Source organism: Cupressus sempervirens, chromosome 10 (assembly GCF_028749045.1).
Source record: "Cupressus sempervirens isolate cs-2001-9-10 chromosome 10, ASM2874904v1, whole genome shotgun sequence".
Taxonomy (NCBI): Eukaryota; Viridiplantae; Streptophyta; class Pinopsida; order Cupressales; family Cupressaceae; genus Cupressus; species Cupressus sempervirens.
In genome coordinates this window covers 308,641,680-308,669,324 of record NC_143127.1, presented here as the reverse complement: position 1 = coordinate 308,669,324, position 27,645 = coordinate 308,641,680, and the positions used below count along the sequence as shown (strand labels likewise).

Sequence of the window (27,645 nt, the reverse complement as noted above, 5' to 3'; positions counted from 1 at the left end):
ACCTAGAAGATTCATCAAATAGCTATTTAAGAATGGTGTAAGCTGAGATTTTGTGTTGTGGATGTTGTTAGAGAGAGGATTGCATAGTTGAAGGTAAATCGGAGGTTGAAGGACTAAGGAAACTAAGCTATACAAAGAGGAGATAAACTATAATTATATTTTTCATAGAGAAGTGATTGAATATTAGAAAGAGAAGATCTGTCATGAGTAATCAAGTAAAAACTAGAGAATCATGGTACTGATTATATTTTAACCATTGTATTATGTGAATCTCTTAATAGAGTGGTCGTAACGGGCCTATTAGAAATATCCTAATAGGGTGCTCATTTTATTGTGATGTAAATTCCTTTAATCAAGGTAGACTAAAGAGTCTTGTAGGCTCTTAACCTAGTAGACCCCTCATAGGGTAAATATAAATGTAAGTTTTTATGTTTTAGAACTAATGAATGTAGTAGCATAAATGTATGTGTGGTAAATATAAAGGAAAGTTTTTAAATTTACTGATTCACCCCTCCCCTCTCAGTAACTTGTCATATCTTGAATATTTCCAACAATTGGTATCAGAGCTTTGTGGTTCTTAGGATAAAAGCTTGACAACTTGAGCAAAGTTCTAAGGACAAATGGAGATATTTAGACTTGATAAGGCAATTGAAAATGAAAATCTAGATCTTGAAATGGCCATAACTCAACTCAAAGAAGCAAAGGAGAACCTTTCCCAATCCTTGGAAAGAAGGAAGGAACTTTGAAGATAAATGAATGATCATCAGTATGTTGAAGAAAAGATTGAAGACCTTTTACCATCAAGTAGCTCAGATGAAGCTAATGAGGCAATCAAGGAACTCCTAGCAAAGAATGGCTCTCTACAGGAAGAAATAAGAAAACTTAAAAGAGAACAAGAAATCCAATCAATTAGGCTATGTGAAATTTTGGAACAAAGAAATAAGGCAAATGAAGACTTGGAGGCAAGAAATAATCAATCCAATCAGCATGAAGACCTCATTGATCAAATCTTTGGAGAAAATGAAGAAATCAAGATTATCAAAGCATAGAATGAAAGAATAAGAAGTGATCCAAATTGTGAAAGGGAAATTAATGAAATAATATTGAGAGAACTGAGATATGAAAAGAAAATTATTGAAAAATTAAAGAGTGACCTAAATACTAAAAAACAAATCAATGAAAGAATGATGAAATCACAAGAAGACATGAATCAACTAATTCAACAAAATGAGCAGAATCTTCATAAGAAAAAAGGTAAAGTAGGACTTGGATACAATGAAGAACAACATGAATCTTCCAAGCAAGGTGCAAAAAGGAATCTAAAACCCTCATGCAATCATTGTGGAAAAATCGTTCATACATCAAACAAATGTTGGAGCAATGGAAAAGGAAAATTCAATGGAAAGTGTTATAACTGTAATTAGCATGGTCACAAAGCTAATGAATGTAAGGAGATACCAAAATTTGAAGGTAATTGTCACAAATGCAAAAGGCATGGTCACAAGGCATATCAATGCAAATCCAAATCATTCAATCCAGTTGAACAACTTGTAAAGGTAATATTTGGATGGGACTACAATACCTGGTGCAGATGTCATTATTGTAGAGAATATGGACACACTAGCATAAATTGTGCAAGGCACCACCTAAGAAAGAAAGATACTACTATAAGGTGTCACACATGCACTGAACTCGGTCAAATAGCTAAAACCAATATGAATATAAGTAAAATTGAAGATGAAAAGAAAGCAAGGGCTGACAACATAAGGAAACAAATGAAGCAGCAATGGATTCCTAAATTCACTATAGATACAAGCTCAAATCATGCTAGTGAAGTCACTCAAGAAATGAGTGACTCCATCCCCTCAAACTAAATTCCTAAGACTGTGTTGGAATTGTACTCATCAAGGAAATCATAAGCATTTCCAAGAAATATGAGGAATGTAAATGATCCAATTAGTATTGAAGATACACTAGGATCACAGGAAGGTTATCTTTCAACGAGTTGCATCAGCCTCCACCGAGGAAAGTGGTTAAAGACCTTACCAAGAAAGGTCAGGAGTAAAATGAATTTGGTTCATCTACCGAGTCGATACTCTTGCCGAGTTACGTCAGTGGATGAGAATTTGTCATGCACTACAACAATATGGTACCTAGCATTAATGGAAAACTTTTCATAAAAATGGGCAAAATTCAAATTCATTTTTCATCATATCCTTAGAGAAAAGATATTTCTAGGTGCATTCAAGCAATTTCAAGTGATTTTGAGCGAATTTTTAGTTAGGGAATTTGTTTGAAGATTTTCATCACTTATTGAGCATCAATGGCATCTGAAAGCACAAGCACCAGCAAGGTGAAAAAAGGATCAAAGATGTTGGTCAAGGGTGTAGAATGGAAAGAACCAAATTTCAAGTTAGTTCCTGCAGTGGCAGATGCACTTGACCCTAATGGCACAAAATCGCAAATTCCACCAAAGGTACTTTTGATTAATGATAGCTGAACTCATTTTAAATGTTCAATTCAAGAGATAGGAACCCTAGAAATGGATAGAACTTTAGAAGAAATGAGTGTTGATGGCTCACTGAAACTTGAGCATAAGTATTTGGAAACAAAAGGGTTGACTCACATATCCCACCTGCCAAGAAGCTTTTAGATAAAATGGATCAAGTATATTCTCAGCTATGTTCACAATGGTCAGCTATGGTTGGAACAGCCCATATTGATCACCAAGAAGATGATTCACAATATTACTGGCCTTCCTATACCGAGCAAAGCTAAATCCACCAAAACCCTAGGTCGAGATGAACTCCAAAAGCCCTAGCTAAGTGGGATGGCAAAGGCTTAAAAATTAGCACTGTTACACATGTAGAGCTAAGATTTGGAATTCATGTAATTGGTTGCAAGATTTATAGTTCCAGTCATTTGAATAGTGTGCCATGTGAGGCTGTAGACTTAGCATTCAAAGTTGTGAAGAAAAATTTGTAATATGACCTGTTAGAGCTACTGCTGAGGCAACTAAACAAGAATATGGATAGCATCAGGTCATCAAAGAACAATCCTTGTAAATTGGGTTCTTTGTTAACATGTCTCTTCTTTTATGTGCAAAAATTCTTTCCATCCAAAGGTTCCGTCATATGGAGAAAGGATGTTCCCATTTTATATTAGATAAATGAGTTTATAGTAGAAATGGGTGTAAACATTGACATTATAATGGATAATTGTTTTGAAGACTTCAAAGAAAGGATGAACAACAGGTTTAGGATTCCTCCTAAACTTGTTGAGGACTACAAAGATGATATATGTTTCATGGTAGACTACTATAGAGTATACATTCAAGCAGTCAAGCCCCGAGTTACATGGGTGAAACCTCTACCTTATGAGGTAAATATTGACGAAACTAGGGACATAATTGAAGAACTAGTAAATGAGCCTGTAGATCCCAAGCAACCAATTTTTGATACTTATGATGAGGCAAAAACCAGGATTGAAATAGAGATTAAGCTTCCTCAAGCAATCAGCAAAGGTAAAAGAAAGATTGCTAAGATGAAAATTGTCATTGGTCCCTTGATGCTTACCAAGGGAAAAGGAGAGGATGAAGAAGAGGATATAGAACAAGAAGAAGAAGAAGAGCAAGAACCAAAAAAAGAGGCAGAGCCAGCAAAGAAGAAAGGGAAGGTTACCATCACTAAATCTCCAAAGGCCTCCATAGTTGTTTTCACCAGGAGAGGCAAAGGAAAAAATAAAGGTGAAGTAGTATTCAACAAGCGCCAACTTACCTTCCAAGAAAGGTTGAAATAGATGGAAGAAGGAGCTGGCATCACAAACTTCAAATCTTTAAAGTTTGAAACTAGAACTGATGTAGAGAAGATGCAAATTGAGGAATTGATACTCACCAAAATAGGAAAATGGAAGTATTCCCTAGACCAGATTGCTCCTCAGATCTCAAAAGAATTATTAGTAAGACTGCAATTGAGGTGGGAATCAACCACACAAATAGGAAAAGACATCTATGAACAATCCTTGAATAATCTTTTACCAAATCTCACTGAGGTAGAAATAAAGGAAACCATGAAGAACAATGAAGGTAAAATGATGATTAGATTTCACACATGTTTGATTCTAATTAAGGACATTGAGCATGTTGTAAGAGATTCAACAAAAATGTGGAAGAATATCTATCATCTGCAAAAGCCTAGTGATGATCTTGTTGAGATCAAGGATGATGATGATGATAGTGATATGAAGAAGATGATAGCACTCCATGTGCTACTGTTGATATTGGATATTATCAAGGACTAAGGGATGATGATGAAGAGAAAGGGGAAGAAGTTGAAGAGGAAGACAAGGAGGAAGAGGATGAAGAAGATGACCCAATGAAGATTGTGGCACAAGTCGTTGCTTCCCTTCCTCACTCTCCACCTAAGACGACAACATCATCAAGGTTGGTGACAACTTCAGCAAGATTGATTGCATCTACATCAGAAATACCATCTACTCCTGCTACCCCACAACTCCAAGAATCTTCTATGGAATTATCAATTACTTCATCTACCAAGCTCTAGCTCTCTTCATTAGCACCCGAGCAATTAGTTACAACATCATCTGCTATGCCAACTACTTCTGCTCCATGTACAGTAAGTTTGACAACCTATTCTACAATTTTGTCTACCACTGTTAGAACTTCAATTGTAAATATTCTAGCCTATACATTACCTATTGGTACATCATTTTTGGGAAGCACATCAATTTTGGATATAGTCGGTACTTCTCTCAGTTTTCCTCCAGTTGGACCAATTCAAGCCTTTTTTGCTAGTCCATCTATACCAACTATTGTTTCTAAATCCAAGGAAGTAAGCACTGAAGTAAAACCAAAGACTCCTCTAAAAATTTTGCTTACTGGTAAGGTAATTGATGAAGATTTAGACTTGGATAAAGAAATTATTATTCCCAAGATAGATTTGGACACTACCTCAGTCAATGAAATAAGAATGGTCAGTTAGCTTTTAGAGCAAAAGGCAAGGCAAAAGTAGCTAAGAGAAGAAAGGGACAGAGAATACATAATAATAAGAGGATACCAAAAATATAATTACTGAAGCTATTGGTGTTGACGTTGATCCATCTTAACACATTTTGTTACAATTAGAAGAGGCTGTAAATAAGTTCAATGAGGACACCTCTAGGAAAGAGAAGCTCATTGAAAAGGTAGAGAAGAAATTTGACAATAAGATGCTTGAGCACATTGCTCAACACATTACAACAAAGCAGTTAGAATTAACCACAATTTTGAGCAACCTTGAGCAAGCTTTTACAAATGTAACATCACTTGTTGGCAAGCTCTATGATGTTACCAAGTGCACCAAGGAGGTTAAAGAAGAATTAAATAAGATAGATGTGGAAATGAAGGCTAGTGCTCAAAATTTGTAGCTTGACCATAGTTCAAGCTCATCAATCACATGAAGGTGAAATTTTTGTTAGAAATGTAGGCAGAATTACTTAGAGAAGAAGCTAGGATTAGGTCTACACTAATTGACATCCATAATATGATCCTTCCAGTCATGGACCAAATGCAGAAACATATTGCCTATTCAAAAGCATTGATTCAAGACATCAATTTTTCTATAGCAGATCATATGATTGAACTTTTTGTAGAAACTCAAGTGGCTTTCTCCACCTACAAAATTTTGCAAGATAATTGGGATAAGACATTGTCTCTTATTCTCAAGGTAGACTCTGAATTTCTCTCACATTTTAGTGTCTCTATTTGAATTTATTGTATACATTCTTTGGCATTATTGTCAAAAAGGGGGAGTATGAGATGAACAAGAAAAGAGAGCAAAAGGAGTAAGAGAGACATTATGGAGAAATAAAAAAAAATTGACATATGTATAGATAAAAGCTATGCATGCCATATGTATGGGGGAGATATGTAAGATATGTATATAAAAGATTTACAAAGATCAATTTTGGTAAATCAGAATGTCAGTTAACATAAGTTTTGGTTCATAAGTGTTTTTGTCACTAATGCCAAAGGGGGAGATTGTTGGCATTATATTATATTTGTCATTAGTGACAACACTTACTCAATTTTGAATGCTTACCGAGCATCCAATGGTTACCTTTTAAGCTTAGAAATTATACATTTTACATTGAGCATTCCTAAAGCTACCGAGTACATGCAAACAATGTGAAGATCAGTAGTGTTTACCGATTTTCTTAGTATCTACCATGCTTCATAGTGTCTACTAAGTAGTAAGGTTGTGACATGAAAATTCAGTGTAAACCAAGCATTGAAAGAAGTAGTTTTTACCGAGTGAAGCAAGGTAAACTCAATGTGTAATATTTACCGAGTGACACTACATCTACCGAGTCACTAGTGGTTATCGAGTTCAGAACTGCATTGAGTGATTAGTATGGACTGGGCCTTCACTTTTATCAAGTACATGATGATGCCGAGTAATGTAGTGGATGTTGTGTATCAGAAGGTCACTGAGTCAGTTCAGTGAACCCAAGTTGTTTACTATTGGGTTGACTTTGTAATATATTTGTTCACTTGTAATTTGGCCGACCTTGCAATTTTGTAAATTTGAAAGGTATATATGTAAGATGTACTATAAGATATCAAACATCAAGGAATAGTGAAGTAATGTAAAGTAATTTTGAAGAGTATATGTGAAGGATTTCAACAATAGTTCAAGGAATACATCAAGGTCAATATAGAGGCAGAAAAGTTATATTCAGCACATAAGGTGATAAGTGCATAAAGGATCTTATCAACAATTTGTTGTAAGAAGATCCATTCCTTCATCTTAATAGGTGAATCAGTTTTCTAAATCCTCTAACAAAGTAAACTTAACAGTCTTTATATAAATCTCCTAACTAAGTGCATACTTCATTGTATGTTTGTAAATCCTCTAACAAGGTGGACCTAGTAGTCCTTTGTGCTCCTAATAGGGAAAATCACCAGAAGTGGTCAATGTAAGCCTTAACAGGCCAACTTTATGCTGTAGTATTGAAGTTTTGTGGGTATCATCCCTACCCTAGTTTTACTTTCTATTTGGAAGGTTTTTGGGTCACCAAAATATTGTGTTCTCTTGTGTAATGAATGTTTTATGTTTCAAAACTAATGAATGCAGTAGCATAGATGTATGTGTGGTAAATATAAAGGAAAGTTTTTAAAGTTACTGATTCACCCCTCCCCTCTCAGTAACTTGTCATATCTTGAATATTTCCAACACATACAAGGTTAAGGATAATGAATGGTGAATTAAGTATGAACATGGTTAATGTTTGATGTGGTAAATATTTAAGTGATTCTCATTCACCCCCCTTCCCCCTATCAACATCTTACTTTCTTTAATTGATTTTCAACATATCCCAAGAATATACCTTCATCACTCTTTGCATCAAGTTTGAATCCGTTCCTTGAAGCTTTCAATGTATGACATTTGATTCCAAATACTTTGAAATAATTGACATTAGGTACATAGCCATACCAAAATTCAAAAGGGGTTTTTTTTGTACCTTTCTTGAATTTAAATCGAGTGTATATATAAAAATAAGTGCTTACAACTTCTTTGTAACATTTTTGTGACACATTCTTTTCCATCATCAGTTTTCTTGTAGAGACTATGATTGATTTGTTTATTCTTTCATCTATCCCATTTTTTGTTCAAGTCCTTGGTGCAAACTTCTCTCTTTTGATTCCTTTATCATTATACAATGTATTGAACTACTATGATAAAAATTCACCACCTCTATCTAATCTCAAGTATTTCAGACTTTTAACTATTTCCTTTTTACTATTTGAAACTACAAACGGTACAATTGTTATATTTTTATTGACATCAAACCTTACCAGTAAGATATTTACTAACAATGTAGAGTACCATATCAGCTAATTGATGAAGATGATTTAAACGATTTAGTTTCTTAACACCCTCAAAAAGTATTAAATGTTCTATAAAAACCTCTTTAAAACTTTAACAATCCTTCCAAGTTGGCTTGATAATAGTTTTTCCTAGAACTCTATTCCATTCTTGACTTTTATGTATACTCTATATTTCTCAGCCTCTATTGTTAGTGGTGCTTGGCATTGCTACTACTAGGCCTTTATTAATTTATCTATTCTCAACGTATATTGTGCTCAGCACAAACTATATCACTAGGTACTTGTACTTGGAATTTCACCTAGTTGCTAATAACTTTCTTGGTCTTTCAATGATCTCGGTCCTTATAGAAAATTTCTCGATGACCATACTTTACTTGACTTCTACAGAATTACTTGGTACATATTGTCTTATGTACATGACTCTACCAATTTAGAGTAGTTTGGTCAAAGTGATGGCCATTTGACTCTCCCTTGTAAATGAAAAAGTGATTAACAATAATAGACAACAACGGTTAGAGATAATAACAATATCCTCTTTTTACATTAGTCAAAAAAACATTTTGTCATAACAATACATAAATTTGAGCTCTCCCCTAAGTCTTGTGACTTTTAAAAAATGAATATAAAAATTCATTATAGAATTTACTCAATATTACTTGTACATGATGCTCCTTCTATATATTTTACCTCTAAATGTATATATTTCCCCATTATTTTTGAACACTTGATGTCACTATTGCTAGGGTTGAAACAATTTAAGTAATCCATATGTTTTAATGAATTCCTTATATACTTTGGTAATTATGGCTAGTGCATTATTCCATGTGGTTCTTTCTGCCTCCATAATATGATTCTACAGTTGTAGTCTTGCAGCTAAATCTATTAGACTTTTAGCCACTAATAAGTTGTGATCTTCTATGCTAAGATCCTTCATTGTTTTCACTTCTTTTTGCATAACATCCAAATGAGTTATAATCATTTCATGGATTGAGATTACTTTGATCTTATTGTGCTATCAGCTTCTTAAAGCTCTGCCATTTTAAATTGAGCATTCAGTAAGGTATTATAATGATCTATGCTAGATCTTACTAACTTTTATATGGCATTGTTGGATGCCTTCATCTTAGGATGAGTCCTTTCTACCCATGCCTGAATTGTATCTATGAATTTTGGATTATCTGACAAAATTGTTTACACTTGTTGTACCTTTTGTATCATGCTCATCATTATCTATTCTTTCTCCTGTAATAGAACCTTCTTCTCAACTATAGTTATGAAAATATTATCCATAACCCTAGTTTTACATTTTCTCATTGACCAATCCATTAAATTTTCATTAGATTCAACATTTTCTTCCACTAACATGATCAATTATATATACAAGTTGAACAATGATTAGTAACTCTTCATCTCTATTTTGTATGTCAAATGCTTCAAAAAAAAAATGTTTGGCATCTTCTAATATTTGTTGTTGCTTTAGCTCTCTCCTAAGCTCTTCTTTTCTCTCTTTTTTTTTCTTCATAATTTCTTTTACCAAAAATTTTTGCTACAAGGTGAAATTTTCTAGATCAATTTATGGCATCTCAATATGTTCTTCTAAACTAACTTTACGATCTAGTGGCATAACCCTTATTTCTTTTCTCTTCTTTTTTAAGAAAGGGGTGTTGCTACTTAGCAATTCTTGAGGAGTAGGTGAAGGAGTATCACTACTCAGTCTTGCTTGTACATCTATGAATGACGCAACAATAGTAGCACTTGGTTCAACCTTATTTGATTCTTTATTTTTGTCAATTTGAGGTGCTGAAATAGTATTATCATTTTCATCAAGTTCTCTATCTTCTTCATCTTCTTCTTCATTGGTAAGCCTTGAGTGCCCAGCTTCTAAAGTGTCAAGTGAGTTAGCATGTATAGGTGACATGTTCTCTCCTGGACTCAACACACTTGAAATTTCTCCACTACTATGCTCATCATCAACATTCACAGTTTCTACGTTCTTTGTTGTAAGCCCAAAAATTCTTTTCCACAAAAATTCACTCTCCTATCATACAACTTCCTCTTTATTTATCAGTATAAAAAATGTTTAGAATTTTGGGGCAAATGTACTCCTATATTGTTCTAAAAATGTATCATTCTATTCTTGTGATAGATCAGACATTACTCTAACTAATGTGTTAGCTCTTATATGATTTTCTACTATCTTTTCCTATTGCCACCTTCTCTTTAATCTTTTAAGAAGATATTGAGGTATCTTATTCTCCATTTGATTTGGAGCTATCTTAAAATTTGACATCATTTCTATCATAGATTCTTCAACTTTATTTTTATCATCATTAACTAACATGTCATATTTCACAAACTTAAACCTAGATAATCCTAGAGTACTCTTTATATCTAAACATACCTCATCAATTATCTTTTATTTCCTCTAAGGTGGTCCTATGAGAAATTTCCTTCTCCTAGTTTGAGGTTCACTTGATTCAGTAGACTCTACTACTTTCTTCATCTCAATCTAGAAAATTCCATTATCCTTGTGTTCATTTTTGGTGGAGGTGTTGTTGCTTTCTTCACCTTTGATTTTTGAACCTTCTTTCTCTGTGGCATGACAACAACTAGGGCTTTACCCTTGTCCCTCTTTTGCTTCTTCTTCCTTGTCACCACTATCTTGATCTAGTTGGAAATATGGTTAGATAAATATCTTGATGGTTTTCATTTATGGAAACATGTATTCAATATTTCATTTATGCATTTAGTTTTAGAAAATTTTCTAAGTGTTAGACAATTTGCAATAGTACAAAAAACATATCTTAAGAGTGTGGATGACTCACTAAGAGTTAGCTTATGCATAGTTAAGAAAAGATTTTTGACATTGATAGGATGATGTGGTTAGGTGTACATATGTGCAAAGATAGTGTGATGCAAGATATGATTAAAATGCTATTGTGGGTGTTTAATAGAGCATAACATAGCATATCGGTAAACATAGTTGTACAACTTGAGTAATTATTTTGGTTACAAAAATAATTACTAGTTATGATGAAATGACTATGTGGATATTAATCCATAAGTTATTTTACATTATGTCAAGCATGTGAACACATGAAGGCTAATTGAGAAAATTTTTTGTGATTGTCCAATGTATAAGTAAAGATCTTAGAATTTCTAACTAAAGATAAGGGAACCCTCCAAACACATTACTTTCTTAGAATTTCTTCAATCCAAAAATGTTAAGCTCAAAAAATCCACACAAGAAGATGTTTGAGGGAAAATGTTTAAAAAAAGGGAGGAACTCCATGTATCCAAACTGCTGTTAAAGACAACATTCATGCCTAAACCAAAGAGATTTATGCCACTAGAAAGAGGCCTAGCATCAGATAAATAAGGAAGTCACGCAGTCAAAGCAGAGGCTGACCTTGGAGGGTAGCATAATAGTAGGAGAAACAAAAACAAAAGTAGCAACAAAAGGATTATCCACAACTTGCATAAAACACAAAGAAGGTGCCATGTTAAAGTAGGGAGTCACACCATAGAACAAAAATGTCCACATAGAATAGGGTAGGCATTTTATGTGAGATGCAGTCTAAAGTCAATATCCCAGATTGCCTCTGTGGTGGACATTTTTGTTATTTAAATACTAATGCACTTCATATCCATTATGTCTCAAAGAAAGAGCCTTTTTGAAAGGCAAGGGCACAAGTTAGAAGGTGGACCCACATACACGAGGAAGATAGTTGGCAATCAGCCCGAAAAAGAATTTTAGACCAAAGTACAAGCGTGATGACATGGAAAGTTTAAATCCAGATGTAACCAGATTCTAACACCTATACAGATCTAATGGTGCTTGCTTCCCCGCAATAATAAGTTGTGCACTAGATAAATAATGCAGGAAAGCAAATTGTCGCCATGTGGCAAGCGGGTCCCGCATGGGGTAAGTATGTAGTGCTTTGTAAGTAGTGAGTTGGCAGGTTGGCAGGCAAATCAAAGATTGCCACATGTCATAGAGGTCAAACAAGCTTTGACCCAGGTTAGAAGGGTAGGGGAAAATTTGGTACTAAAAAATAATTTTTAATTATTTTTTTTAAAAAAAAATGATGTCACGTTCAAAATTTTAAATTCTAAAAGGGCTTTATAATAAAGTTTCAACTTTAGAATTTTTAAATTTTTGAATTTTAAAGGATGCAGACCTGATAGTTATAGCAAGGGAGTCATTTTCGAATCAACTTTCTGGGGGTTTTTGAGAGGTAAAATAGGTGAAGTTATATATCGCCAGAATCGTGAGAATCTGAATTTTCCAATCTGTAGTTGGTTTTTGCATAGGAAGTAGTTGGTTCAAGATACAGGAGATTTTCTTTCAAAATTACAGATTGCAACCAAATTCAGTTCATATTTTTGCCAAGCAAAAGAACTTCATCATTTAGCTAAGATATTTGCAAATCAATAATAGAACAATGATGAAATCAAATCAAATTAGATCAAATGGGAGAAGGTAGAGAGAGATGTTACAACTGAAAAAGATTTCATTCCAAGTGGACACCTATCATTCTAAAATCAGATCTGGGAATTCATTTTGTCTATATCATTCTTTCTTTTTGTCATTTGAAGGGTTCCAGTCTTTGGAGAAAAACTAGTCACTACTGAGATACCAAGTTTTGGATCCAATTTTGATGTGTTCCCATACTGTGAAACCTCATTCTTTCAACACTTTCTCTCTTGTATGAATAGAAAATAGGAAGGTTAATATAGATAGTTCAGATCTGTTAGGTTTTTTTGTGTTTTCATTTCATGCATATGATTGTATAATTTCAAGGAAATAATACAAAGAACAAAGGATTCATTAGTTTCATTTTGATTCTCATCTCCCTTTATCAGCAATCTTCAATGTTTTATGATCTTTGAACAAAGAGCTTAGGTTGTAGTTGCAGTCTGTTAAGGCTGTATGTTATTTTGTTGTTGCTCATGACTCAAGAAGTTATGTAAATGCTTCAAGGAATTAATAGGGTTGCAAGTTTACTGATGGGGATATCATGTAAGAATGAGGTTCATATTGAGCACAGATGTCAATTTGCAAGGTGAATAGATAGATCATATATCTGAAGATGCAAATATTTCTCAGATATCCATATGTATGCATTTGATTCATGGATTTGCCCAATAGATAAGGCACTAGTCAGCTACAGGATCACTAGGTCTTACTGCTGTATATTTGAGGATTTGTTGAAAATCAACATTATTAATCAAATGTTCTTTCCCTTTCATGTTGAAGGACTTAAATGTAATACCCTCACTCAGCTCTTGAGATTCATAGATCTGCATTTAGCTACTATAGATTGATGTTATTTCATGAGTTATTAGGAGAAATAAGGGTAAAATTCGCTTAATAGATTCAGGGATATGTTTTTGCATTGGTACGATATCTTTTGAATCTTAGGTTTACCTGCCTAGGTTTAGTAGAGCCTGAAGTAGAAGAAGGGTCATGCCTTATAGTTGTCCTATTGTCAGAAATGGCATTTTGAAAATTGGACTTAGCTGTCCCTAGATATGTTAGTTTCTTAGTGTGATAGTTGAAACCCTCTAGCATTTTCAAACACCAACAAAATGGAGACTCTATTGGGGAGTTGTATTGAATTTGAATGGTAGACAAACCTTGAGAATTTAAAAAAGATTCAATAAATAGGAAGGATATCCTACAGCAGTAGGGTTGTGTGAGGTGTTTATGATTTCTCTACTAATGTTTTATGTTCCCTAGTTAAGCTTTATTCATGGACAACAGCATGTTGTGAATTTGAATGTAAATTGTCTTCTATGACTATTATCAGTCTATCTTCAATCAGTTCAATCTTTGTAAGTGTTGTTGAGAAAGTTTTAGAGTCAACAAATGATTTATAAAGTGTATTTTCTTTTCAAGGTGTTAGTGATCTGCAAGTTTTTCCTACATTGAAGGTCTGGTTCAAATTTGTCAAGTGACAAATTATGTTTTATTTCTCACATGAGTGAGTGGCGAATCTCAAATCTTTGTACCAGTTTGTTCCTAGTTGACTTCATTGCAAAATTTTGAATGACTTTCAGTTGTATGGGAAGATTTAAAGTTTTTGATAAATTCTTGGAAATGAAGTTTTAAATTCTTCACAAAGTTTATGTGGTTGCTTGTATCTGCTGAAGAAATTCATTTCAAAGGGTGAGTCACTATTGTGATTTCATTTTCCTCTTCAAGGAGGTGGCTACTCTACAAAACATTTTATCTACGGTGTGAAGGGTTTCATATTTGCACCTGTGCTAGTTAGCAAATTTGAGATTTCAAATAGCAACACATAAAGGTATTTCAATTTTCATATATTTGTTTCTCATGAAAATTGAATGAACAAAATGGTTGCCTCCATCTAGTGTTTCAGCACTAAGAAAATAGATGTAGAGTTTTAAAAGTTTATAAGATGGATTTTGAGTCTAGGTTTGAAAGTGATGTGTTGACTCTTGAAAGTGTTCATGCAAATATTGCTAGATTGAAAAGAAAGATTCATGATAAGACTGTCTTAATGTTAAGAAGTACAATGGGTGATATTAAGGGTCTTAGTGGATTTCAAATTTATATGAAGTTCAAATTAGTAGTTATGAATTTTGATGAGTTTTTTAGACTAGAGGAGTCTTCATGGCTAGTGGTAGTCTTAGAACTTTTTATTCCATGTTTGATTGATTGGCCAGCCAATATAAGATTAGATAAGATTTATGAAATCTAAGATTTTATCATGGAGGTTGAAAGTGCTTTAAAGGCTAATGAGTCTAATGTTAGCAAATGTAATGAATCCGTTGAAGATGATACTGAATATGAAGAGTCTCAGTTTTATCAATCAGAGGATAGTAATTAGTAGCTTGATGATGTACATAATGTGGATTCATCTGTTTATGATGATGATTTTCAAGAAGAGGAAAAGTGTAACAGTAGTAATAGTATTTCTTCTAGTAATGAATGTGAATGTGTTACAATGTTAGTTGTTGAGGTATTGTCTAAAGAAGAAGATCTAGATGATGATAATAATTCTGATTTCTCATGCTCTGTTACTAACAAATCTGCTATTACAAATGTGCTAAGCCATCCAGATAATGATCTCAGCCAAGGAGAAGAACCTAGTAATGAAGTCTTATTAAGTGTTGATGAGATTTCTGACTTGTTGGCTCATGATTTTGAAAATTATGCTAATCTATCTAAGCATTCTTGTGTTTTTCCACATTTTGCATTTCCATACAATGAAGTCATTTCCCCTAAATTTGATGTTGAAGAGGATATAGTTTCAGAATATGCTATGTCAAGTTTGGGAGGTGTATGTGATGGTAATATGTGCATCAATACACATGAAAACTTCTATGTTGAGAATGAAGATGTAGAGACTAGGTCTGTTGCTGATTCATTGTCTTTTTGTTTTCATGAGGCTAAGCTAAATTTTTGATAGCTCATGTGTTCAGAAAAGTAATACTAATGAAATGGTTTATCTTAGTGAGTTATTTGAGGGAAAATCTGATACGGATCATCATATGGTGAACATGCAATTTCATGATAATTCTTATGATTTGGGATCTAATAATTTGTTGGAATTTGAAGAAGATTTAGCGTATATTCAGTCTGATGTATGGTGTACTAATGTTGCAAATGAGGATAAATCAGAGTTTATATATTCTTCATATATGGATGCACAAGGTGAGTTACAATTTGATCCTAGTAGCTTGTTGAATGAAGTTGAATATGAGCACTTTGTGTTTCTAGTTGAAAGAATCCATGATTCAGTCAGTAGTGATTAGTTTCAGTTTGATATTAGTTGTTATGATCACGTTGATTCATTTTTTCATAGTGAGCAAGATGAAGAAAGTATGTTTAATTTTTATATGCACTATGAAGATGATAATAGTTTTGCTTTGCCTAATGAGCTGATTGCAAATGTTGATGTGCTAGGTAAAACAAATGGAAATGAGAATTTTAGTTTACCTCAAGAGAATGTAAATGAAAATTAGGTATATGATAGAGGTAAGGAGTTTTGAAACTTTTCGGTGGCCCGGGGCCATCACTTGTACAAAAGTAGAGTAGTTTCCCTATTTTCAATAAAGTTGTTCAAGAGAGCTTTTGCTATCAGGTGTGTGGTCTACTTCTCCCAAAGATCTAAAATATTTTTATGCCCGCAAGGGACATGCATCCCCAAATAGAGCCACTATTAGCGCTCAAAATTGTAGCCTCGATTTTGAGCACCATTGAAAAATTAAGCCCTATAAACGCTTTTTGATGAGTTTGTACCCAACTGTACTTTTGGGGCCTAAGAGGTGTTCAATAATTCTAACACCTTCCATTTAGTGTGTCTACCTATTCCATGAAGTTAAATTTCCATTCTGAGCCATTTCGTGAGGTCTTGTTTTAAGCATTTGTAAAATTTGCATTTTTACTATAAGAGTCAAATAGTGACAAGAGGTTGTGTTCACAATTGAATATCTCACACTCAAAATGTTTCATGAATCACCACTTTGGAAGTGCCTAGTGTCCATACCTAAGAACCTATGTTTCATATTTTGAGTCGTTTCAAGTTTGTTTGACTAGGTTTTGAATCCCTCAAACTTGATTAGTTTTCAATGTCATGCTGATATGAAATGTTCAAAATTTTGGGAAGCCCTATTTGACATGTTGTAACTTTTGACTAGTTGACCAGAATGCTAAAATTCCTTTTGTATTGTATTTTAGACATCAGATACTTGTTATGTTACAAGTTTCAGCTTATGAAGAATCCATTTGATCAGTTTTCAAACGCGATTCCAAATGCAATTTATAACTTTTAATTGATGTCAACATTTGCAGATTTGTTGGAACCCCTGTTCATGACGTTATAACTCCTAATCCATGATAGGTGAGATCAAATGGATTGTACCATTATGTTTTACTCTAAAAATACTTTAAGTGTGTCAGTTTTCAAGTCTTAACGAATCCATTTGCACACTTTTCCAAGTCAATTCCATTCGCAAAAAATGTTTTCTGTCAGTGTTTCAAGTTTGCAAAATAGAAGTAGCCTACTTTGACTGCTTGCCATTCATGTCATGTTATTTGTCATGAGCCCAAATCATAGATTCATACTCTTGTCATTATAGAGAATCAATGCCCCAGTTTTCATCTTCCCAAGTGTTAGTTTACCCAGTTTTTGAAGCCGATTCTGAACCCAATTTGTTTTTTTTTGACTTATTTACTTGGAGGTAATTATGAGAAGGAAAATTTGATGGAAAATATCTTTTGACTAGGAATTCTTCATAAGACAAGATCTAATAGCGTAAAACAATGCGGAATAGAGATTCTATATGTTTGATTTCAAAGCTAGGTTAGGCGTTTGGATCATTTTTTAAGGCCAGTCAATAGACCTCCTGGTGCAAATTTGACAGTTGGCAAAAAGTTACAAAATGAGCCTTTAAGGATAATTCAGTAATCGAATTTGATTTTGATCAATATCAAATGATGAATGGGTCAGTTTAAAAGTTCAAGTGTTCAGAAATGAAATTTTTTTTTTGTCGGACCCACTTTGAGGCCCGACTAATTCCACCAGTTTCAGTGGGTAGAAGAACACAAGGATGAATAGATCAATTTATTGGGACATGGCTCAAATCTCAACCTCGTAATAAGGTAATTTTGGCAACAAAGGTGAGTGGATTTTCATGGCAATCAACTTATGTCTGTGAGAATGCAACAACACTATGGGTTAAAGTTGCCAACATCAAAGAAAAGGTAGAACAAGATAGCAAAACAAAAGCCTATTTGATCTAAGACCCATCAAGAGAATTAGCTTAAGCCATTTGTTTCTTTCATCTCTAAGAAATGGCATTTGGGCAGAATGCAAGGAAGGAAAAATATTATTTTTCTTGATTATCTACAACAACAATTGTTGTTTTTGTGGCATTCTATTTAATTGGAGTCTAGATGATGATGTCCTCATCTTTGGTGCTAGCATAGAGAGTGACTGTGCTTGTTATGGGTAGCAACTCTGAAGTAAAGGAGAAATTAAATGGTTCTCTGACCTTCAAAGACAACCCAAGAGATCTAACAGATAATGCAATCAAAGGAAATGATAGAACTACCATCTAGGAGGCTGAAAAGACACCAGAGAATACTGATGGATCGATAAAAGAATCTAGAGAGCAATTGGGGGAAGTAAAAAATAGTGAAGTAATAATATTAAAAAGGATGTTGAGTAGATGATTGCGAATGAGAATAAAGAGGTCATAGCGGTTTGCAAAGAAATGCTGGTAGTCAAGTATAAAAGACATCCATATTGATTAAAAGAGACCACACATTAGAAAGAGGCCTATTTTGTGGCATAAAAATGGTCAATCCAGGCCTGAATGTTGTGTCATTATTAAGAGTCAGCTATTCGAACTGGGCACCAGTAGTACTAGAGTGTTTGTATTGAATACCACTGCAAAGAAATGATTATAAGCCTTTTCAATGGAGGTTGAATAGACTAAGGTACTCCTCTTTGCAATGCTTAGCCAACTTGCACCTAGTGGCAATGCCTAATCGAGCGGCTAGCATCTGAATTATTAACCCCGTAACACTCGTCCACAGGAAGGAGTATCTGGCAATGGCTCCTGCCTGTAAATCCCCTTCCAAATTTCTTCGATCCAAAAATGCTAAGCTCAAAAAATCCACGCAAGAAGCTGTTTGAGGGAAAACGTTTTAAAAAAGGAAGGAAATCCATGTATCCAAATCGCTGTTGAAGACAGCATTCATGCCTAAAGCAAAGAGATTTACGATATTAGAAAGAGGCCCAACATCAAATAAATAAGGAAGTCACATAGTCAATGCAGAGGCTGACCTTGGAGGGCGGCATAATAGTAGGAGAAACAAAAACAAAAGCAGCAACAAAAGAATTATCCACAACCTGCATAAACACAAAGAAGCTGCCATGTTAAAGTAGGGAGTCACGACATAGAACAAGGGCATCCACACAGAATAGGGGAGGCATTTTATGTGAGATGCAGTCTAAAGTCAATATCCCCCATTGCCTCTATGGTGAACATTTTTGTTATTTAAATACTAATGCACTTCATATCCATTGTGTCTCAAAGAAAGAGCCTTTTTGAAAGGCAAGGGTGCAAGTTAGAAGGTGGACCTGCGTACACGAGGAAGATAGTTGGCAGTCATCCCAAACAAAAATTTTAGACAAAAGTACAAGTTTGATGACATGGCGAGTTTAAATCCAGACGCAACCAGATTTTGACACCTGTTCAGATCTGACGGTGCCCGCTTCCCCACAATAATAAGTTGTGCACTGGATAAATAATGCGAGAAAGTGGGGTATTGCCATGTGGCAAGCAGATCTTGTGTGGGGTAAGTATGTAGTGCTTCGTAAGCAGTGAATTCGTAGGTTGGCAGGCAAATCAGAGGTCACCACATGTCATAGAGGTCAAACAAGCTTTGACCCAAGTTAGAAGGGAAGGGGAAAATTTCGTACTAAAAAATAATTTTTAATTATTTTTTGAAAAAAAAATGAAGTCACGTTCAAAATTTTAAATTCTAAAAGGGCTTTATAATAAAATTTCAACTTTAGAATTTTTAAATTTTTGAATTTTAAAGGATGCAGACTTGATAGTTATAGCAGGGTGGTCATTTTTTAATCAACTTTCTAGGGGTTTCTAAGAGGCAAAATAGGCGATGTTATATATCATCAGAATCGTGAGAATTTGAACTTTTCAATTCTACAGTTGGTTTTTGCACATGAAGCAGATGGTTCAAGCTACATGAGGTTTTCTTTTAGAATTCCAAATTGCAACCAAATTCAGTTCAGATTTTTGGCAAGCAAAAGAATTTCATCATTTAGCTGAGATATATGCAAATCATTAATAGAATAATGATGAAATCAAATCAAATCAGATCAAATGGGACAAGGTAGAGAGAGGTGTTACAACTAAAAAAGATTGGATTCCAAGTGGACACCTGTCATTCTGAAATTGAATCCGTGAATTCATTTTGTCTATATCATTCTTTGTTTCTATAATTTGAAGGGTTCCAGTCTTTGGAGAAAAACCAGTCACTGCTGAGATACCAGGTTTTGGATCCAGTTTTGATGTGTTCCCATACTATGAAACCTCATTCTTTCAACACTTTCTCTCTTGTATGAATAGCAAATAGGAAGGTTAATACAGATAGTTCAGATTTGTTAGTTTTTTCAGTGTTTTCATTTCATGCATATGATTGTATAATTTCAAGGAAATAATACAAAGAACAACAGATTCATTAGTTTCATTCTGATTCTCGTCTCCCTTTATTAGTGATCTTCAATGTTTTATGATCTTTGAACAAAGAGTTTAGGTTGTAGTTGCAATCCCTCTAGGTTATATGTTATTTCGTTGTTGCTTATGACTCAAGAAGTTATGTAAATGCTTCAGGGAATTAACAGGGTTTCAATTTTACTGATGGGGATATCATGTAAGAATGAGGTTCAAATTTAGCACAAATGTCTATTTGCAAGGTGAATAGATAGATCATATATCTAAAGATGCAAATATGTCTCAGATATCCATATGTATGCATTTGATTCATGGATTTCCCCAATAGATAAGGAACTAGTCGGCTACAAGATCACTAGGTCTTACTGCTGCATATTTGAGGATTTGTTGAAAATCAACATTATTAATCAAACGTTGTTTCCCTTTCATGTTGAAGGACTTAAATGTAATACCCTCACTCAACTCCTAAGATTCATTGATCTGCATTTAGCTACTGTAGATTGATGTTATTTCATGAGTTATTAGGAGAAATAATGGTAAAATCTACTTAATAGATTTAGGGATATGTTTTTGCACTGGTACAATTTCATTTGAATCTGAGGTCTACCTACCTAGGTTTAGCAGAGCCTGAAGTAGAAGAAGGGTCATGCCTTATAGTTGGCCTATTTTTAGAAATGGCATGTTGAAAATGTGAGTTAGCTACCCCTAGATATGTCAAGTTCTCTATGGGATAATTGAAAACCCTCCAGCATTTTCAAACACTAACAGACTCATCTAGTGATTGCAAGCTAAAGGCATCCATAAAGATGTCCTTAATCTCATGCAATGCTTTGTTATGTTTATACTCCTTCCTAAGTATTTATTGCCTTTTTCTCCTATTCAATGCATCCTACATCTCTGTGATCTACTTAATGTTGATTGTCTTGGAGTCATAGGTAGGTATGACAATACCTTCATCTAACTTAGGGTCTCCATAGTGAAGTACCTTGGTCACTTTGGTTGAGATCAAGCCTGGTGTAGAGGTTTGCAAAGGTATAGCATTAGTGCTCAACTTCTGAAGAGTTTTTGTAGGAGTGGCTATTTTTGGTAACTCTACCAGTGTTTGTATTATAGCCTGCTCCTCTTCTTTTGATTTATCCTCCTTCTCCTCATCTATTTTCCCTTGATCAATCACAATTATCTAAGCTATACCTATTGACTGTATTGTAGGATTAGATGTAGCAATCTATCCTATTTTCTCTATTGATGTATCTTTATCTACTCCTCCACTTTGATTTTGTTGCATAGCATCACCTATTCCTGATGTATCAATTATTGCAATTGGTGGTGGAAGCATTAAAATTTTAGTACTAGTAGTTGTAGAGATGGAAGGTGGTTCTTGTGGTTTCACCTTGTCTCTTATTGGTTCTGCTACTGCCTTTTTCAACTCATCCACACTCACCAATATAGGATTTGTGCATAATTGTTCCTATAAAGTTGATTGGTGAAGGACCTTCGTAAGATCCTCTATAGTTAGTGGATTGATGTTCTAGCATGATTTTTCATTAACATCCTTTATAGTTATAGTTTCTACAAGTGTGATGGTTACACGAGGAGGGCTAGGGGGTGGCAATTGTGTGTCTTGCACACTATGTTCCCCTTGTTGCTACTTCTCAACTATTGCCATATCTTCTCCTTTTGGTGTCTCCTCCTCCTTACCTTTTTCTTTTCCTCTTCATCTTTCTTCTCTTCTTCTTTCTTTTATTCTTCTCTCTTCTCTTTTTCTCTTTTCTCTATTTCCTTTTCCTCTTTTTCTTTCTTTTCCTTCTCCTTCTAATGGCCTTAGCCTTATTTGCTTCTACATCCTTCTCTCCTTCTCCTTTTTCATCCTTGTCATCAGTAAATTTATGTATTGACTTCCACAGTCTTATTGATTTTTGGACAAGTTCAATTTTTTTTTGTAGGATGCTAAAGGCTCTATACATTGGTACAAATTTGCCACCATGTTTCTTGTCAGCCTTAGTTATTTGACCTCTAGTCAAATCAAGCATCACTTGTACCATTGTTGATTCTCTTATTTCCTTCTCCATTTTCAAACAATAATACCATTTATTTTCAATAATCTCATATAACTCCCTAGGCATAGTATTGTCTAGCTCAAGAGGTATATTCTTAAATTCTTCCATCATTGCATACACTGACTCCTCTACTTAATTTCTTAAAATCAACATTTTCCAAACTAGAAAAATCTGCATTCTTCCTAACATTATCACATATTTTATCAATGTTGGACTTAGGAACATTTCTTACCACTTTGAATTGCTTGATGTCTTTTGGTTCTGTCCTTTCTTCATCATCAGTATCTAGTTGTGCTACATACTTTCTCCTTTGCTTCTTCTGCACTGGACCAATCTCCTCAATAATCTTTTTCTTCTCTTTCACTTGCTCCTTGGCTTTTTGAGTAGAGGCCCTTGTAGTAGCTCTTGTTATTGGTGTTGGCTTGGCTTGAGTTGTTTTTGTAGCTTTCTTTGCTTTAGCTTGGGCTGGAGGTTGAGTTTTAGCCTTTCTTTTCTTAGAATTGGCTTGTGTTGGTGCTTCCTTGTCTTCTTCTTCCTCTACACCTTCCTCCTTATGTTCACCTAAGCCTTGAGTTAATTCCATTGTGCCTTTCACTTGTTCTTCTTCTTCACTCTCACTCTCTCCTTCTTCTTCTTCTTCTTCTTCAGCACCTATTGCCCCTTCAACTTCTACACCAAATTTCTTCTTTATCTTATTTACTAGTTTATGTTTCCTCTTAATTACAGAGGTTGTCTTCAACTATGTTTCAACTTTAGACTTTACAACATCATATGTGCCAAAAGGTTTGGTAGTCTTGTCTATTTCTTCTGCAAGAAATGTAGTTATTGTTGTTGATGCTTCATCCACATCTAGTTCATAACCTAATGGCCTTAGCCATCTCACCTGTTGGTGTTTGAAAATGTTATCGGTTTTCAATTACCTTGATGAGAACAAAACACATCTAGGGGCAACTAACTCCCATTTTCAACACGCCCATTTAGACACTAGGCCAAGTATAAGGCATGACCCTTCTTCTTCTCTAGGCTCTGCAAAACCTAGGCGGGTAGACCTATAGATTCTTTATATGGTACCAGTTGTCAAAGCATACACTGAATCTAATATGAAGAAGATAAAACCCTTATTTCTCTTGATAGCTCATGAAATAACATCAATCTACAGTAGCTAAATGTAGATCTAGGAATCTCATAAGCTGAGTGAGGAGATTTTATTATAGCTCTTCAACATGAAAGGGGAAAAGCCTTTGATTATTGATGTTGATCTCAACAAAACCTCAAATATGCAGCAGTATAACAGGTGATCCTATAAATGATCAGTGCCGTATCTATTGGGCAATTCACACAAAAACCTAACACACATCCCTAAAAATCACTGACATATGCCATACATCAGGACTTTCTGATCTATCTATCCACTTTATGAATTAGACATTTGCATCCTTCTAAACCTCATACTCGACTTATCCCTTTATGAAATTTGTAATCCTATGATGAAGAATCAAGCATTTACATAACTCTTTGAGTCATAAGAAAAATAAATCAACATATACAACCAATAGGTTGCAACTGAGTTTCATATTCTTTGTTTACAAAACACAAAAGATCACAAACAACATGAATGAGAGACAAGATATCAGAATGAAGATTGACTTGTTGATGCCTTATCATTCATTTCCTTGAAACAAATTACAATAAGATGCATGAAATTTAAATGCAAAGCTACCTAATAGATCAGACTATCTGTATTCTTATTTCTTTTTGTTCATCACATGAGAAATTTGCTGAAGAATGGTATTACAGATCTGAGAGAACTCAAGATTGGAACCATGAATGGTCTCCCAGTTACAAAAAATTGGAACCCTTCAAATGGAAGAAAGAAAGAATAATATAGCAAGGAGATGAATTCCTAGATTGAAACTGAAGACGACAAGTGTCCATTTGGAATTCCATCTTGTGCAACTGAAAACCTCTTTCATCTCTCCACCATTTGATTTGATTTGATTTCATCATTACATTCTAACTGACTTCCAAATATCTTAGCTAAATGATGAAATTTAATAACTAAATCTGAACACATGCTAACTGATCAAATTTTAGCTAAAACACCATGAAGACACAAAATAATTAGATACAAAAGTCACTGAATGTATTTTAGGTATCTTTTCGTTGAATCCTACAACTGATGATTTAAAACACCTGATAGAACACACCAACCAACCTCTAATAGAAAACCCCTTGTAGCAGGAAAAGACTATGTTCTATGCAAAAACCAACTATAGAACTGGATAGTTCGTCTTCTCACAATTTCGGCGATATATAACATCGCCTATTTTTCTTATCAGAAACCCATCCAAAGTTAATTTGAAAAATACACTTCTAGCTAGAACACTCAGGTCTGCAATTGAAATTTTAAAATTTTCAAAAAATTTAAAACCTCCCAAAGTTCAGAACTTTATAAAATATGCCCCTTTTGATTTAAAAAGTCTGACATGCATCTTTACAAAAAATAATAATAAAATATTATTATTTTTAATTCCTCAATATTGCCCTGACCCTTTGTATCCCAGGTCAACCTCCAGTTGACCGACTGTGACATGGTAGTATTTGATTCGTTGAGCCCTCTACATCATATAACACATCAGCGCCACTAGGACCCACGCCATGTGTTGCAATCCAATTTTTTTGCATTTTTTAAATCCCTTGCATCTCCATAATGTGAGATTGCACCATCCATCAGATCGTGACATGTGTTACGATCTGGCACATCCTCTCAAGTTGCTCCTGATCTTTGCCAACTCATCGCCTATTGGGACCCATCGCCACTTGGCGATAGCCCACTTTCTTGCAATAGTTATCTACCTCGCAACTTAATAATGTGGGAATGCAGGCATCGTCCGATCCGCCATGTGTCTTCATCTCGTGCAATCTCAATCTTTTGACACGATGTCATCGCGGGGGCAGCTTTGATTAAAATATTGCATTTTAACTGGCTGACATCACCCTTAAACCTGTCCATCTGGCTGACCACAGGCCTAGCGCACGAGCAGCTTTTCAAAAGCTTCCAAATTCAATTCACATTACATAAAGCATGCTTTACTATTTAAAAACCTAAAGTGATCTTTGTTTTGCTAATGTGGGATAAATATTTGTATCATTTCCCTTTTTCTGCGTTATGTTCATGTGTGTTCACATACTGCTACTGTTTCTTGCACACTAGCTCCCTCTTATTGTGCTTTGGCATGAGGCCCCTTTATGCGTGGATAACTTCATCTTTGCATAGGGGATTTGCTTCTACAACTGTGGCCTATCTAGTCATATTCACGCAAGATCTTTGAGTTTTTGAATTATGTGAATTCTGCTTGTTTGACCTTTTTCACAAAGCTACGACTTCCTTTAAATGCATGGGCGACTCCTTTTTTACTTGGCTTGTCTTTAACGCAAAGCCTACCCTACCAGGCATGCTCTTGTGCCCTTCACTCCAAGCTTTCCTTTGCCTCTAACTTGTGTTCAGGCATGGAGTCCTTTTAAAATGCTCCGTGGGTTCTTCATTGCATATTCCTGCTACCTCTATTGCGTGTGGAATTTTGTTTTTGATATGCCTGCGGCTATGTTTCTTCATTTATTTCTTTGTTTTTGGAGGCTTTGACTTTTATGTTTTCTACTCCTCTATGTTTTACACTAATTCCATGTCATCCCTGCCTTTTAAAACTTTGGTGATTACCTGCTATGGGCACTTTTCTCATGAGTTCCTCTGTTGATGGCATTTTTTCTTATATGGGCTGTCTGGCTTCTCTTAAAACATGGAGGTCTATTTCAAAGTCCCCTGCTTCCTCCATTACAGATGCTTCCTCTATGAAAAATAGGGCTCGCTGTTTTGGAGTGAAGTGCCTTAGACTGCCCGTGGAAACATCCCTTTTAATGGCATCTCCTTCTCTTTATCTGTAGTTTTGTCTTTGGCATATTGACTACATGCATGAGATGTCTTTCTTCAAATTGGCATGGGATTGTACTTTCAATGTGCTGTGAGCCTCCTTGTCTTCTATTTCACAGGCTTCCACATTCGCTAACCTTTCATGTGCAACTACGTCCAAGCTTGACATCCTCAACAATTTGCAGTAACTCCTTTTAAATTGTTATCAAATGCTTTAAAAAAAAGGTTCTCCCTTGTTTAGCACATACCTCTATCTTTTCTAGCTATGGTTCCATAGTATTATGTGCACATGCTGCTCTTTTATATCTTCCTTAACTCTGTCATTTGTATTCAATTGCAGGTCACTTAAAATGCCAATGAAAACCATGTGATTCTGAACACACTTACATTCACCTTGGTAGTTGCAAGAAATGAACTAGTACCCTCAACATAGCGGCTATAGCCATGGCATCACCCCATCTTTCAATCAGGCTCACTGGGATCTTGTATTGATCTTGCCCTTTTTCTTCATTTTTATTGTTAACCAACTCTACAGTTTCTGACACCACACCCACCACAGCTCTCACCATAGCATCAGGTTCGCCATTCTATTTGGTGCAATTGGTAGGTCCCATTTTTTTTTAGGGTAACTTTTGGCCTCTATAGTGTTATTTGTCAATGACAACTACAAATCTTTTGACAAAGGCCGAATCAAACTCATGCCTTCAACACATGGAACTTCAAATGCAGGTTCTAGATGTTTTCCCAAAACTCATCAAGAACCTTATCTCTTAACTCGCCTAGTTGGTTGTTCTTTGACAAATTATTTATTTTGTTTCATGCAATGTCCAAAGATGATGAATTGAGAACATCATCAAACTTAAGGTGTGTCTTCATAATTGATTCATGCTTCTAATGTAGTATACCTATCAATGAATCAATTTAAAAGTACTATACTTACTAAAAATGGTGCACGTGTCGCAAGTATTCAGTCAAGCCCCAAGTGGGTCTGGCTAAAAAAATTTCATTTTCAAACACTTGAGCCATCAAATTGATCTATTGACCATCTTGAACTGATTGGAATCCAACTTGACCACTAAAACAACTGTTAAAACTTATTTTGAATCATTTCTGCACCATTGTGAAAAATGTGTCAGGAGGCCAGTTGATTGGCTTTAAAAACTGATGAAAACATCTGGCAAAGCTCTGAAACTTAGGATATAACATCTCTCTGACATGTACAATAAGCCTGCTAGATCTCGTCGCATGATGACTTCAGGATCAAAAGATATTGACCTCCAAAGTTGCCTCCTTAAAATTACCTGTAGATAAACATGTCATAAAGCATAAAAATGTGTTTGGTTTTGGCCTTGAAAATTGGGCAAATGACCACATGGGGAAATGAAAACTGGGGCATTGGTTCTCTGTCATGAGGAGAATATAACTTGGTGAATTGGGCTCATGATGAATCATGGGACGAATTTGGCAAGCGTCTCAAGTTGGCTATCTGGATTTGCAAGACAAGAAACAATGACAACATAACAATTTTTACAAAT

The 27,645-nt window shown here is 34.8% G+C and overlaps 1 protein-coding gene across 1 annotated transcript in view; it reads right to left on the bottom strand.

Annotated features, from left to right (window-relative positions):
• The window catches only part of LOC149533863 (phenylalanine N-monooxygenase-like), a 42,673-nt gene extending 15,994 nt beyond the window's left edge, over window positions 1–26,679 (bottom strand). Inside the window, exons 1-3 of the mRNA XM_089805917.1 lie at window positions 26,533–26,679; window positions 18,712–18,777; window positions 18,442–18,606 (exon numbers count right to left, since the gene is read on the bottom strand). Coding sequence (XP_089662043.1) covers window positions 18,442–18,606; window positions 18,712–18,777; window positions 26,533–26,679 — 378 coding nt within the window. The remainder of the gene's footprint in view (window positions 1–18,441; window positions 18,607–18,711; window positions 18,778–26,532) is intronic.
• Between the last annotated feature and the right edge of the window lie 966 nt (window positions 26,680–27,645).